General features: G+C 48.6%; 5 protein-coding genes across 5 annotated transcripts; 2 read left to right on the forward strand and 3 right to left on the reverse strand.

Moving 5' to 3' along the window:
* Nucleotides 1-954: 954 nt before the first annotated feature.
* Nucleotides 955-4,409, forward strand: M431DRAFT_92895 (hypothetical protein; the record flags this gene model as incomplete). The annotated part of the gene is made up of 2 exons (XM_024924415.1): nucleotides 955-3,770; nucleotides 3,851-4,409. 2 exons carry the CDS (start codon nucleotides 955-957, stop codon nucleotides 4,407-4,409), a joined length of 3,375 nt encoding a protein of 1,124 aa, XP_024771358.1.
* A 284-nt stretch (nucleotides 4,410-4,693) lies between these two features.
* M431DRAFT_522654 (hypothetical protein) lies at nucleotides 4,694-5,593 on the reverse strand (the record flags this gene model as incomplete). The annotated part of the gene is made up of 1 exon (XM_024920508.1): nucleotides 4,694-5,593. One exon carries the CDS (start codon nucleotides 5,591-5,593, stop codon nucleotides 4,694-4,696), a length of 900 nt encoding a protein of 299 aa, XP_024771359.1.
* A 1,000-nt stretch (nucleotides 5,594-6,593) lies between these two features.
* On the forward strand, nucleotides 6,594-8,390 carry M431DRAFT_121707 (hypothetical protein; the record flags this gene model as incomplete). Its single annotated transcript, XM_024912141.1, has 5 exons — nucleotides 6,594-6,785; nucleotides 6,817-7,519; nucleotides 7,575-7,671; nucleotides 7,746-8,002; nucleotides 8,054-8,390. The coding sequence occupies exons 1-5, from the start codon at nucleotides 6,656-6,658 to the stop codon at nucleotides 8,388-8,390; spliced, it is 1,524 nt and encodes a 507-aa protein (XP_024771360.1). The 5' UTR covers nucleotides 6,594-6,655.
* A 514-nt stretch (nucleotides 8,391-8,904) lies between these two features.
* Nucleotides 8,905-9,366, reverse strand: M431DRAFT_92197 (hypothetical protein; the record flags this gene model as incomplete). Its single annotated transcript, XM_024924332.1, has 1 exon — nucleotides 8,905-9,366. The coding sequence occupies one exon, from the start codon at nucleotides 9,364-9,366 to the stop codon at nucleotides 8,905-8,907; it is 462 nt and encodes a 153-aa protein (XP_024771361.1).
* A 1,081-nt stretch (nucleotides 9,367-10,447) lies between these two features.
* Nucleotides 10,448-12,013, reverse strand: M431DRAFT_522655 (hypothetical protein). Its single transcript, XM_024920509.1, has 3 exons — nucleotides 11,854-12,013; nucleotides 10,640-11,804; nucleotides 10,448-10,588 (listed from the first exon to the last, which is right to left on the reverse strand). Exons 1-3 carry the CDS (start codon nucleotides 11,992-11,994, stop codon nucleotides 10,464-10,466), a joined length of 1,431 nt encoding a protein of 476 aa, XP_024771362.1. The 5' UTR covers nucleotides 11,995-12,013; the 3' UTR covers nucleotides 10,448-10,463.
* Between the last annotated feature and the right edge of the window lie 2,160 nt (nucleotides 12,014-14,173).

Raw genomic sequence — 14,173 nt, forward strand, 5'->3', positions numbered from 1 at the left:
ATCCAGCGGCTGCGGGGTCTTGTCAACTATTGAAACAGCTCTGTCCGCCGACTCCTTTCCCAGCTACAACGGCTCCTTGCGCCCGATCTCGCCATACCTTTCCCTCAAAAGCTCTAGAAACCAACCGAGATGGCTGTCTCAGACGGAGCGCCTGTCGTGTCACACAAGAGACGGAACCGCAGGCGGCGCCAGGACAAACCGGCCATCACCGCCCGACTCGTGCTCGACGACCGTACCAAGGGAGACGTTGGCATCGTGTCTGACGATCTCTTCGCCGACCTCTTCCCGCACCATGCAAACGGTAAGTCATTCATAGCGAATGGCAATGCGCCAGAGCGCTGAAATGCTACTGCTGCACGCTGAAGAGACGCTGACAAGAAGTACAAAGATGCCAACGATGAGCTCGCCGACGAAATCCACCACATCGCAGTCGCGCCATGGGCACCCAATGCGAACCCCGTTGAAATTGCCTGGTCCGTTGTTCCCGTTCTGCGATCGAGCGACCTGTCCCATTCGACCATTCAGTTCTCGCCCTCATCTTCAGCTCTCCAGAGCTTTGCAGTTACTCTGCAGCAAGTAGCTCCGTCCAAGCTGTCCAGCCATAGCCGCAGCGGCATCGAAATCCTTGTCCTCGATGTTGCCCCTGTACCGCTGGAGACGGTTTTCGTCAACCTCGAAAGCGATTTAACAAAACGGCTGGAGAATGGCGAGGGCACGTTTTACAAGGACCATCCGACAAACCCCAAGGGGGTCGCCAACTTGACGGCCGAGGAGCGCGTGGCCATGGCGCTCAGAGCGGCCCTTGGCAGCCTCAAGGTCGTTCACTCGGGCGATTTGTTTCCGCTGCCTCTTCCGCCTCACCCCGTCACCCACCTGCCACCGAACCCAGGCAAGATCATGCTCTGTGAGCCCGTTGCTCAGGGCGTCCTGACGGAATCTACAAAGATCATCCTGATGAGAGGGAGAGGAATCAACCGACGACAGGCCCGTCCCGCCGCATCAATGACCGACGGTCAGCGGCTCAACGGTAACGATGACGATGAGGATGGCACAAACGACCAGTTCTTCTCAGCCGCCGAAGAGCGCGATCGAGCCGGCGCTGTTACCGACGACGCGGTGGCGGCTACCGAGACGGAGACGGATTTCTCGGGATCAGAACAAGAGGAGGAACTTTCGGATGATTCCATGGACGAGGTGATATCTTTGGAGGTCCCTACGCTGCCGACGACGAACTCGATGAATTCCATGGGCCCTGGAACGCCAATGACTGCCGGTACGCTTCGTGGCAGAAAAACCAATGGCTTTGCTACTCCTGGTTCCGTCTTTTCCAACTTTACATCCACTACTGCACGTCCCGATCGAGCTCGCGGGAGGCTCTTCAAAGTGCACGGTCTGAGAAGACAGATACCATCCGACCTGCTGCATCCCAAGCCATCTCCCGAGGACGATGAAGAGGCGCGAATCTATGTTGATGTGGCCTCTCTCTCCAAGATTGGGTGTTTCTCCGGAGACTGGGTCCGGATTGAGGCTGCCGAAGAGCCTCCCCTGAATGGATTTGGCGCGTTTGGGCTGGGCAGCTTCAACCACCCAGACTTTGAAGTGTCCAATTGGCGGCCTGTTCGCGTATATGGCTTGCCCGAGGGCTACTCCCAACGCCCCGTCACTCGGATACCGAGTTCCAGGCTGGGCGATCGACGGCAATCATTCTTCGAGTCGCAAGTCCAGCGACCATCTAGCCCAGCAGCTTATGCTTCGCCCATCTTGATCGCAAACATTGATGGAGCCACACACTTGCGCATCTCTGTGCTCAAGAAGTCCTCATATCAAGGTAAAGGGACGCTGCCGAGATTCGCGAGCGCCTCGCAGCCTCCGTACGCAAAGGATATCGCCATTCACCACATTAGAACCCCCATCTCTGCCGAAAGGGCGTACCAAACCGCCGTGCTTGGTGGACTGAAACGCTACTTTGCGCATAAATTGCGCCTCGTCCGGCAGGGTGACTTGATCGCCGTGCCAGTGGATGCGCAGCTGGGCCGGGCACTCCAAGAAGCTCCCGGTGCAGGCGGTTCCGAGGTCGACGACGTAGTAGCACTGACAGCACGGTCTACTGAGTCTGGCGGGGAGACTCTGTCACATCTCGACAGCGTTGCTTGGTTCAAAGTTGGTCATATCCAGGTGCAAAAGTCGGACGAGGACGAAGACGGAACTGCGGAATCCCTGTGGGGGACTGTTGCATGCATCGACAGCACCACTGTTGCCATGCATGGGTCTGGATTTGAGACGAGCCGGATACCGGGTATCAAGGACAGCACTTGGCCTTACTATCTTGGCCTGAAGAAGACGCCGCAACGAGCAGCAGACGGTGGTCCGCCGCAGTTGGCAGATCGTGACCAGCAGCATGTTCCCCCTCTGAGGCGCCAGCTACGGGAACTCCTAGCTGCTGCAACAAGCTTAAGGGCTGTGCATCTGAAGATGCCTCCTGTCGCTATCCTACTGACATCATCGCATCGAAACATCGGAAAGACGACCATGGCAAAGGATGCTTGTAGCGATATGGGCCTGCACACATTCACCATTGATGCCTATGATATTATCAGTGAGGGTGGAGGCAGTGGCAGCGACGTCAAGACAGAAGGCTTCCTGAGGACACGCGCTGAGCGAGCCATTAGCTGTGGTCCAGAATGCTGCGCTCTCCTCATTCAGCACATCGAAGCGCTGACAGCCGATCGGATAGAGTCTTCAATCAAGGAGATCCTCGAGGATGTTCGTGTCCTTATTGCCACGACAAATGAGGTTGACAAAGTCCCTGATGGAGTCCGCGCCCTCTTCACCCATGAGCTCGAAATGGGCGCTCCTGATGAAGCCGAGCGAGAGGCCATCCTGAGGGCCGTCATTGAAGACCGCGGTGTGTTTCTCGAGCCGGCCATTGATCTCAATGCCATTGCTCTCAAGACAGCTGCGTTGGTTGCCGGTGACCTACTTGATGTCGTAGAACGAGCCTCGATAGCCCAGCGATCTCGCCTCGAGTCGCTATCTACCAAGTCTAGCAACGGCCACCTGCCAATGACGGTGCGTGATGTGCTGGTTGCTGGTGGCTCATCGGCCCGGTGCCTGACAGCGGCCGACTTTGATGTTGCCGTTGAAGCCGCCCGCAAGAACTTTTCCGATTCTATTGGTGCTCCCAAGATCCCCAATGTCACATGGGACGATGTCGGTGGTCTTAGCAACGTTAAGGAGGCTATCACGGAGACGATTCAGCTACCGCTGGAACGCCCCGAATTGTTTGCCAAGGGCATGAAGAAGCGTTCCGGTATCCTCTTCTACGGTCCTCCGGGTACTGGAAAGACGCTCCTCGCAAAGGCCATTGCCACCGAATACAGCCTCAACTTTTTCAGTGTCAAGGGTCCAGAGCTGCTCAACATGTACATTGGTGAATCAGAAGCCAACGTGCGACGTGTCTTCCAGAGAGCCCGTGACGCTCGCCCCTGCGTCGTCTTCTTCGACGAACTGGATTCCGTTGCGCCCAAGAGAGGTAACCAGGGAGATTCCGGCGGTGTCATGGACCGTATCGTGTCGCAGCTGTTGGCTGAGCTGGACGGCATGTCTGGCGGCGAGGATGCGGGAGGCGTCTTTGTCATTGGAGCTACTAACAGACCTGACTTGTTGGATCCTGCGCTGCTGCGTCCTGGTCGATTTGACAAGATGCTCTATCTTGGTGTTTCTGACACTCATGAGAAGCAGCAAACCATTCTGGAGGCTCTCACTCGAAAGTACGTTTTCTCCTTTAAGTCTATTTCGGTAGTCTCTCCCCTTTTGAAGAAACAACTTGTACTAATCCCTATTTGCATAGATTCACCCTCCATCCCTCTGTCTCTCTCGCATCAGTCTCTCAGCGCCTCCCATTCACCTACACAGGTGCCGATTTCTATGCGCTGTGCAGTGACGCCATGCTCAAGGCCGTCACCCGCCAGGCCGCCGCGGTGGATGCCAAAGTTCGTGCCCTCAACGCTGACCCGGCCAACAAGCACGAGGTCTCGACGGCGTACTTCTTCGACCACTACGCCACGCCCGCAGATATCGCCGTCATGGTGCAAGAGGAGGACTTTATCGCTGCGCACGAGGAGTTGATTCCCAGTGTCAGCGCAGGAGAACTGGCACACTACGAAAGAGTAAGGGCGCAGTTTGAAGGAGGAAGCGACAAGAAGCAGCAATCACAAGACCACGCGAAAAGACCCGGCTCTTCTGGAGGATCGAGGGGCGGTAGATCATCCTCGAGCAAGGGCAAAGGAAAAGGCAAGGCCATTGCCGTTAGCAGCGATGAGGACGAACAAGTCAATGGCAAAGGAAAAGGCAAAGCGGTGATGGGATTCCAAGATGGAACGGCGAGCGACGACGAGGACTTGTACTAGCGATGAGTTGAAAACGTTCACGAAGTTCCCACGGAGTTTAGCAGTCCACATGAAGCTGCATCATTACTTTATCACACATAAGAAGGAAGCGCAATGCAAAATGAGCCATGTATAATAAAAACATATTGAGACTAGAGGTGCCGACATAGAAAGCAGTCTTGGCAGGCACTTATAGACTCCCCTTCCACCCTATCACATATTTTAATAGATTTATATAAAAAGTATCCTGGCATTTATGATGATAACAAAGATTTCTGAAGTAATACTATTCATTCTTGCTACGCTTACGGACCTGGCATATCCCCCTTTGCAACCAGAGACGAGAATCGGAGAATAAAGCTCCCGATTCTATTAGAGTATTTCTGGCTCACAGCCTCTTCCAGCTCCTGCGAGGTATTTGTCGCAGCATCAAGCTCTTCCCATGCTTTAATGTACTTTATCGTTTCTTCAATGTGGTCTGCGCTGAACCCTTCATGCGATTGCATGTGAGATGGCACCACAACCTTTGGCTTCAGCTGAGTAACTTGATCAATAGACTGTAGCCAATTATTCCGCAATTCAGTAGTTCGTGCCTGGCCAAAGAATTGATAACAGCTCCCGTAAACGACGTCTCCCGCCACGACGAGTTCGAGATCAGGTACATGCAGCACAGTCGATTCGCCAATATCACCACCAGGAAGACTCAAGACGTGAAACCGGTGACCTCCAACAACAAAAGTATTGTCGCCCTTTAGTATATCCACTTGTACTTCCGGAGGAGCTTTATTTCTCAACTCCGGAGTCGTCGCAACCCATAATCCCTCATAAGTCTTCTTATCAAGATTCTCTTGCATCTGGGCGTATGTCTGCGGAGTTGCCAGAAGGCGGGCCTCCGGATAATATTTCTGGATGACTTCCGCGGCGAAGAAGTGATCGCCGTGACCGTGAGTGATGTAAATGTAGGCGAGCTTCTTGTCCGCAATGATTGACTTGACCCATTTCGCTACTTCTTCTCCTTGACTAGGTGTAGTTGGCGAATCGACTAGGACTGCTCCGTCTTGTGTGGTGATTAGGGTGAATGCGGTGGGAGAGAATTCGAAGGATTCTGTGTCGGGTTGGCCTGGGAAGTCGACTTTATGGGGGGATAGGACGTAGACGTATGCTTGGATGGAGTCATTTTGGGCGATTGGCTTAGGGGACGACATTGTGATTATTTTCTTATTGGGATACGAGGAATGTTGGATTTGAAGCAATGTGGTTTACTACGATGGCTTGAGCCGTGATTTATACTTGCAGCTACAATGAGCAATTCTTACTTTGGCTTCGACTAAAGATGAGGGATTACATATCAACAATTCTTCAGTATTAATTATCATCTCGGTTCAAGATTCGTGATAGAAAGTATCGTTCCATTAACCGTTATCCTAAAGGACGACTCGTATGAACGTGCTTCGTTTAACAAGTCCGTTCTGTGACATAGCGTCGGTCGTCCGCAAATCTTGCGGGAAACGCGGCCGCGTTTTGTTACAAGTTGATTGGCTCGTTAATTTCGGACTTAAACCATGGGCGGGAGCTAATAGCCTAGGTGGTTGATTATGATTCCAAAGGGACGGAAGATCCCGATGTTGCCTCCAACAATGCGTTGTAAACCATGTGTCGCCTGTCTTTCCTTGGATGGTTAAGAATTTTTTACGTGGGAGATTTCTACCAGTGATAATTGTAAATCAAATTTTGGTTCAAGTTAATTGCACGATACCATCAACAATAAACGACATTATGCAGAAGCACGGCTTTTAACATTGAAGATATCTTGGCACGACACGGCCGTACCGCTACTCAATTCTTGACTTGTCACTCTGTTTCAAACAAACCGTCCGACTTGTAAGTTCGTAACTAAGGGTTCTGGCAACGACAAAGCAGTCGTCTGTGATCACGCATGTGTATGAGTAATCCATTGACTTCTGCTATTTAAACTAGGGGCATTTGATAATCGTGTACTTCCGACATCCACCGAATGGCAACTTCTTACACGATTACTCACAAAGGTGGCGCCTCATATCTCGTTCCCCAAGTCACGTCAATCGAGCAACCTGAACGTTTTCAGTTAGCCGGCATATACTAAGTCTACTCCTTTTCAAGTTACCTTGACCATCAGTGATCGTCGGTGGTATTGAGTACAACACAGGGTGCAGTCAACCCCATCGTCTTGCATCATCTTCTCAAGCGGACTCTGTCCGCAATCCCGCACAAAGCTACGCGTGGTCGCAATGAGCCACCGAGGCAAGATTCTCATACAACCCACTCCTGGGACGGCAAGACGGTCTTGTCAGGCATGCAAGCTGAAAAAGCGGCGTTGTACACGGGAGCTACCAGCATGTAGCCTGTGCCTTCGGTATGGTATAACCTCATGCCTTACTCTAGACTATAGACAGTCTCGGTGCTAATGTCTGGACTATAAGGCGGCGCCGAAAATGTCTATACCAGCCAGCTGAACAAGCGGAAACCCAATCATCATTACCACCTAAAGAAGCGGATATTCTGCGAAATGATTCATCATTATTGAGAAATAGCTTTCCGGTTGCCGTTCTTCTCGACCCACTACTTTCCACCCACTGCGAACTGACAATCCCTCGCCCTTGTATATCACTTTCTCCCGCTGTTCACCATATTCTAGGCGATCACATTCACAGAAGAGCTCTAGCTGATGAATATTTCCGTACTGTTCACCGATGGATACCAATCATCTCTCGGACGCGGCTGTATGGGTCGCTCATGGATCCATCACACCACACTGATCCCGATGTGGCTATTGTTCTTCTAGGAATTAAGTTGATTACCAGTCGCCCGAAGAATTACAGTTTGTCTTCCGAACTTTACACTCTCGTGAAAGAGACCTTGTTGCACGCAGAGATGATGGGTTACGTTAGCATCCATACGATTCAATCAGCAATTTTAACCGCCGTGTATGAGATAGGGCACGCAATCTATCCTGCAGCTCTGACCACTATCTCATCATGTGCTCGTCACGCAGTTTCTTTGGGAATAACTCAAGCATATCCAGTTCAGGGGAGTAGATGGATTGAGCAAGAGGAGCGGAATCGTATATGGTGGGCAATATTGATGTTAGATCGGTAAGTGACTCTATTATCCCCTCAACTATAAAATCAGGACTAACGACCTATACAGTACTACGAATATGCCTCTAAATGGAAATCATTTGTGCACCCCAGACCCAGATTCTGAATCAATCTTACCTGTAGACGACGATGATTGGGATCGAGGGGTAAGACTTTTGCTTGCACAACCAGATCTTCTAGACACTGAGCATGAACTAATGACCACGGACACGCTATTTAGGTGCTCTCAATAGACATATATCGAACCTTGTCTTCTCCACCAACCTTGAAAACAGGTCGATTCGCACGCCTCGCTCAAGCCATCAATCTTCTAAGCCAAGTACTACGACAAATCCCAAACAAGGAGGATAAAATGCAGCTTACTCCGAGCGATATGATGCCATTAGACAGGACTCTATTTGCACTCGAGCGCTTGATTGAAATTGAAGAAGCGCAGAGAGGCATGATATTCTGCTGTGGAATTGCTATTTGCTATAAGTCAATCTCACCGTGCCAGCTATTATATAAGACGAAGACTGACAGGGAAAGAAGCGCACTATTACTTATACATACAGTAGTCCTGGCCAATTCACTCAAATCTTCGCCCAAGGAAAGCCAGGATACTTCATACCTCTCACTTCAAGCAACGTTAGCAAACACTTTGCGTAATGCTCAGAGATTTCGCAGCGGTGAGTGGGGGACGCTCGATGACACTTCTCCCTTTGTGTTGGAGTGGATCTACCGGTCTGTCACGTCGTTGATGTCTCTCGGTCCCGAGGCCGACTTCTGCGATACAAACCAGGGCATCAATTCATTACGGGCAATTTTGGAAGTAATTGGCGAAAGATGGCGGGCTGCCAGTGAGTTCTTCCTCCCGGTGCAATGATGGCTTAGCGTTCTAATGTAATATACCTGACCTTCCCTTAGCGGTCTACCTAAGACTCATAGAAACCAGGCAAGCTGTGGGAATGCGCTGATTATTACCTCAGAACCCCCCTCTGCTTCTATGAAACTACTGAAAGATTGGGCTGGGCAAAGAAAAGGCAATACAAACAACATTACTTAATGGTCTCCGATGAAATCTGGTATTTCTGTAAGCATGGATCTAATTGCTATAAATACATCCCCCAGGATTACCCGATTATACCGAGCCATGTTGCATCTATCTATAATAGTCTCCGTTGCGGAACAACTCCCTCAAACGATCTCATCAGGCTGTATTGAATCCTTGGCAATCCTTGTGACCTTTTGCTATTTCAATTGTATATATACCCTCTCTTTCTAAGAATAGTTGCCCGCTCCCAGGATACAGTAAAGTACCCTGTATATCCACAAACTTCTCATCTAGTACTCATGAATTCGCAACTGATACCATTTATAACCGCTCTCTCCCAAATCCTTTAAGGGCATGGATCGCCACCCAGCACTACCCAATCAATAGCGACTTCTCCATCTTGATCAATAGTGTGGTCGGTTGGCGAAAGGATATCAAAGACAGCAGGAGAAAGGTCGAGAGCAAACTCTCCGAGAGTACCAGTAGCATTGGCATCGTCAATGATGGCAATTACCGCAGCAGTCTGCTCTCTGGAGGAGATGAGAATCTCTCGGCCGCAGAATGACTTGTAGTTTGGTACGTCTGTGGAAATGGCCACAACGATAGCCGAAGGATCGTATTTGTTGCCGCAAGCTGTGATTTGGTTCGGGTCGGTGCCGCGGTCGTACCAAGTTGCTAGTTGATTCTCATGATCGCCGCAATAGTCTCGTTTCCCCAAGGGAATTGATGGCTTGGAAGTCTTTGTAGGCGTTGGTGTAGCTAGAGCTACGGATGCCAGTGCCGCGAAGAGAGAGAGTTGGAAAATCATGTTGTAATCTAAGTAGTCTGCGTCAATTGAGGATTAAAGCTGAAGCTATCTGACTCTAGATCTATCAGGGGCTTCGCGAAGCCTTATATACCTCTCTGCGTTCTCAAGAGATCTACATGATATAATTAGAACGTTGCCTGAGAAGGTATGATGCTTCAGAGCAATCTGCCTTGCGCAAGTATGTGAAACAATTGACATTCTAATTTTAGTTGACGAAAACACGCCTACTATAATTATTGGCTGTTTCTCAGCGATTATATGCATGAATCGTGATGCATCTAAAGCAATACGAACCACTAACAGGCGATCTCGCTCCTATTGCTCTAGCCTCATATCCACGTGTAAGACGCGCTACTCTATCCTTAGTATGGCTCTCTGTTAGCCAATAGTAAGGACAAACATATCTATTTTTAAGCATGCGCAGAATGCTTTCCTTATTTTTACACTATTTAATGATTGCTTGTTTAAAAAAGGTGAAATAGGGAACGGTCCTCATAGGAAAGGCACTAGACTGTCACCACGAAATCTAGAGATGAAACAATGGGACTCGGTAAGATAGAGAGAGAAAGTGCTCTGCACCAGTTTGCTTATTATCCGAATAAACAGCCCTAACAAACTTGAAAGTCGTTTAGATAGTTGGATTACTAACGGCTTATGCGATCTTGAGGATAATAATGTATTTTTGTGTCGGATTTTCCGCATTATGCTGACTCCTCGGTTGGTTCCTCCGCTAAACAATTCAATAGGGCAAGTTCTACATGCACATACGGGGAACATAAAGACTATAACACAACACAAGTATACATATATAGTATCTCACAAAAGGGATTGTGTGGATCGATCTTTAGATACTGGTAGGTATATATATTTCTTGATGAGTCACGCATTATTGTGTTACCACTTCCAGTCTGTATTATCATCTTGAATGATAGAATATCCAGTTCAAATCCAGAATCAATCATTATCTCGCTATATTAAACTATGACGGCTACCACCATATAAGACAGTCTTGTGCCGAATAGTGAAAAGGTAAAGAGACCCGAAAATTAGTTGAAGAGATTTATTTTAGAATGCTATCGTGGTGATATCATATGCTCTTAATTTTTCAAAGGTACAAGTGGGCTTGTTTTGTTGAACAGACAATCTGGATCAAACTTGTGTTTCAACATCTCTAATCGTTGCTGATTGACGCCAAATGGTTTTTTGTCGATAAGATCGCCAGCTGCAGCAAATTAGTAGCTATCTCAGATACTAAGAATAATAAAACACTTACGCTCAATATAATTGGCATACTCTAATGCAGTCTTAGTAGTCTCCTCGGAATATTGGTTCTGATCGATGACGTGTTGTCGGCATTTGGTCTGAAAACCTCGACCCCAACTCCTGTTTTCCATATCTTTCTCAGGATCTGACCACTCCAAACCGACAATGCCAGCTCTGTAGAGACCGCGATTGGCAAATGCCATTGATTCGATAGGAACGCTGTTGAGCTTAGTCGTGTCGTAGAACTCAATGCCCATAAACGTCTTAGCCAAATCGGGATTCTCCTTCATCTTTCGTGCGTACTCTTCGAATAACTCCTGTACGAATGCAGCATCCACGTCGTGTGAAAGAGTGAGTGCTTTGAGAGATTTGCGGCCTCCGTGAGCTGCCATCGGGTTCAACAGCCCATTGACAAGGTTATAGGGCATCATCTTGGCCATATTGGCGACGGGCTCTAGTTTGAGCAGAAAATCGAAACATTTCTCTGCAGCGGCTTGATCACCGTTATAAAACAGGTTGGTAACAATAACCGGGCCGGGCATTGTTGGCGGGCTCGCGAAGACGACGATCGCTGAAGCCTTGGGATCCGGATTCTTCATCTTGGCGTTGAGCGCATCGATAATGGCAATCAATTTGTCTGGGGTGAACACGTAGCCTCCAGCATACACTTCATTGGTCTGGTCATGCCCCTTAATCGTAAACTCGACGGCAACACCAAAGTTGTGGCCTGCACCACGGATCGCCCAGAATAAGTCGGCATTCTCTTTTTCTGAGGCATTCAAGAGGCTTCCGTCGGCGATGACAACCTTGGCTGCGACGAGATTGTCAACCACTGTGCCATATAAGCCGGTAAGCCAGCCAAGGCCGCCACCAAGAGTCAATCCGCCGATGCCAGTATGGTTAACAGTGCCGCCGACTGTGGCAAGGCCCTTTTCAATTGCAGCGTTGTCCACATCTGCCCACAAGGCACCGCCTTGGGCAATGATCAATTTCGAGTCTTTGTCAACCGTGACATTGCGCATGCCAGAGAGATCAATGACAAGGCCGCCTTCTGAAGAACTACAACCGCCGGTAGAATGACCACCGCACCTCACGGCGATATCGATCTTGTTATCGGAGGCGAATTTCACTAGCTTGGACACCTCTTCGTATGTCACAGGAACAGCGACCACGCCCTATAGCAATGAGCCATTGTTGATTGATGTTAAGAAAAGGGCTACTTACAGCCTGTCTAATGGCATTGTCGGCCCACCTAGCAATCAACTTCTCATACTCTTGGCCATCTGCGCGGGTAAAAAGTTTAGTCGACGGATCTAACTGAGCGGCTAGATCCTTGATCTGATCTCCTGTAATAGGGAGTCTCATGTTGACTTATAATCGAGGTTTGGTATTAGTGATATAAAGATGGATGTGAGAATGTTCAGTAATATTGAGAAAAGGTAACGACGGAATTTATATGTGATTAGAATATAGGTACTCAATTGTAATACGGCGTACGGAGTAATAGCAACAAACATGCTTTTAGATACAAGCCACCTCTCTGACAGCGCGAGCAAGCTCCAGCATTTCATACGTTGGTACTAGCGATAGATCTTACGTCACATAAGCACACCGGCATATGATGTTGGATGTTCTACTGCGTAATTTGATTCCATTGTTCAGTTGCCTAGAGAGCTTGTCCACTTCCAAGTTAGTGGTGCTCTAGACGAGCAGACGAGGGAATAGTGTACCGAGATATGGGGCTGTGCTCACGTCTGGCCTAAATCCTGGACTATGGAAAGCATACTGAAGCGATGGTGCTAATCATTCTTACAGGCTGGAACCGCCTCAGTTAGTTCCAGTTATTCAAACAAGCTTGCTACACTAGCTTCAGCTGGTCGCATTAGCTTGCCATTCACGGTAAGTTTCCTAGGTGGCAGTGAGGAAGAAGTGTCTTGGATTCCTTGGATTCTCGACGACGTCTCTTGGCGTAAGGCGACAAACAAAGCTATGTATTCTTTGGGAGTAGTTCCAGCTCAATAGTACCTTTGCGTATGCTCACACGCGCGGCAAATGGAGGCGAACTAAGCATAAAGTCTGTCCACATTTGGGCAGTTGATATTTAGTGGCGGATGACATATAACATCTCCGAATATCTGGGCTTACTCGACGAATTCCCATATCCTTTTCCATTTGGTGGCATTATAGAGTAGCCTTTCCACAACGATTTGTAAGATGATTGGAAGTAAAACCCCGTCGGCCGGGATTACTGCAGACCGACTACTCCGCGTAGAATCTTAATATCTTATGGGCTGAGAGCTTATTAAGCGTATACTCGTATATCTCGATATATGCCGCTGTTTGATGCAAATCTTGGCCTCCTTCCCGCGGATACATTGCCTTGGTAGGCATTTTACTTGAATCACCTGCACGTAATACCGATAGTCTCGTTACACCTATGTAGTCTCTCTCATGCACATCCATTCCGCAATACCCGAGCTAGCCGCTCCTAACGATGCAGACGCGCATAAGCTTCGGTGTTGTTGTCTAGATCAGATATACGGACTTAGACGACAAACCGACGACAAACCAACGAAGGATTGAAGGATTTGTAATGGAAGTAAGCCAAGCCGAATTCATGGTAGAAGTAAGCCAAACCAAGCTCATAGTGGAAGTAAGCCACAGCCGAGTTCATGTTGAGCTGTCACATTAGGCTGTCGCATTGGGTACGAATATGGGGATCCGAATTGGTAGTATAGGGCTGAGGCGATGTACACCTTGATACTAAGCCGCAGCCGACTAAAGAACTGACCTTGCACTTATATTTGCATGAGAACTTCTCAGGACTTGTTAACTTCTCGAGGCAGCGGTACCCTATGCTAATTGCCGCCATGAGTAACACACCCAAGCTGGAGATCCGCGTTCTCCTTATTTGAAAGGAAGTTTCCCGCAACACTATTTGCGGCAGTTCCTCTTGACAGCAAACGAGTAATTCACATATATAGCTACAGTTTTATAGAATTGAATAGATTTCAGCACGCTACAAGTATTCTTCCATGGAACCGGCGACACCAAAAATTCGCATGTATCCACTACAAGTTGTACAACTCCAGCTATCTAGCCCAAAGATTTACAAAATACTCACCGTCATTAGGGTCAATTTGCAGGGACTCTGTGAGCTTCCATTTACTCATCTCAATCCAATCAGGCGAAGTTCGGCACCTCACTAATGCTCTCTACTAAGATTCGACCGGCGAATCTCGGCAAAAGCTAACCAAATATAAGCAGCCGATTCGGCGCCGGCCGCCGGAGCTTGCAATCAGCGTCTCTAATAAAACGTATGATGCATCGCAACAGTAAAGATTCTCCGATTGAAGTTTTCTCATCTTAATATAAATCTGTGCTATATACGCTTTCATCTGAATATCACCCAATTCTGCGATCTTGACTTGAAAACAGAGAGTGACGCTTTTAGAACACCATAAACAGGCTTACAGCTTCACTTCCCCACACAAGCTGCACAGAACGAAAGAAGACAAGCCAAAGAAAGCAAGCAAAATAAAAT

This window comes from Trichoderma harzianum, assembly GCF_003025095.1.
Source record: "Trichoderma harzianum CBS 226.95 unplaced genomic scaffold M431scaffold_11, whole genome shotgun sequence".
Classification (NCBI taxonomy): Eukaryota; Fungi; Ascomycota; class Sordariomycetes; order Hypocreales; family Hypocreaceae; genus Trichoderma; species Trichoderma harzianum.

Bases quoted from the DNA above. Each gene is read 5' to 3' on its own strand.
- M431DRAFT_522655 (XM_024920509.1), bottom strand. From the start codon at position 11,994: ATGAGACTCCCTATTACAGGAGATCAGATCAAGGATCTAGCCGCTCAG. The intron at 11,805-11,853 runs GTAAGTAGCCCT...TCATTGCTATAG, and splicing joins ACAATGCCATTAGACAGGCT to GGCGTGGTCGCTGTTCCTGT. The intron at 10,589-10,639 runs GTAAGTGTTTTA...AATTTGCTGCAG, and splicing joins GTATGCCAATTATATTGAGC to CTGGCGATCTTATCGACAAA.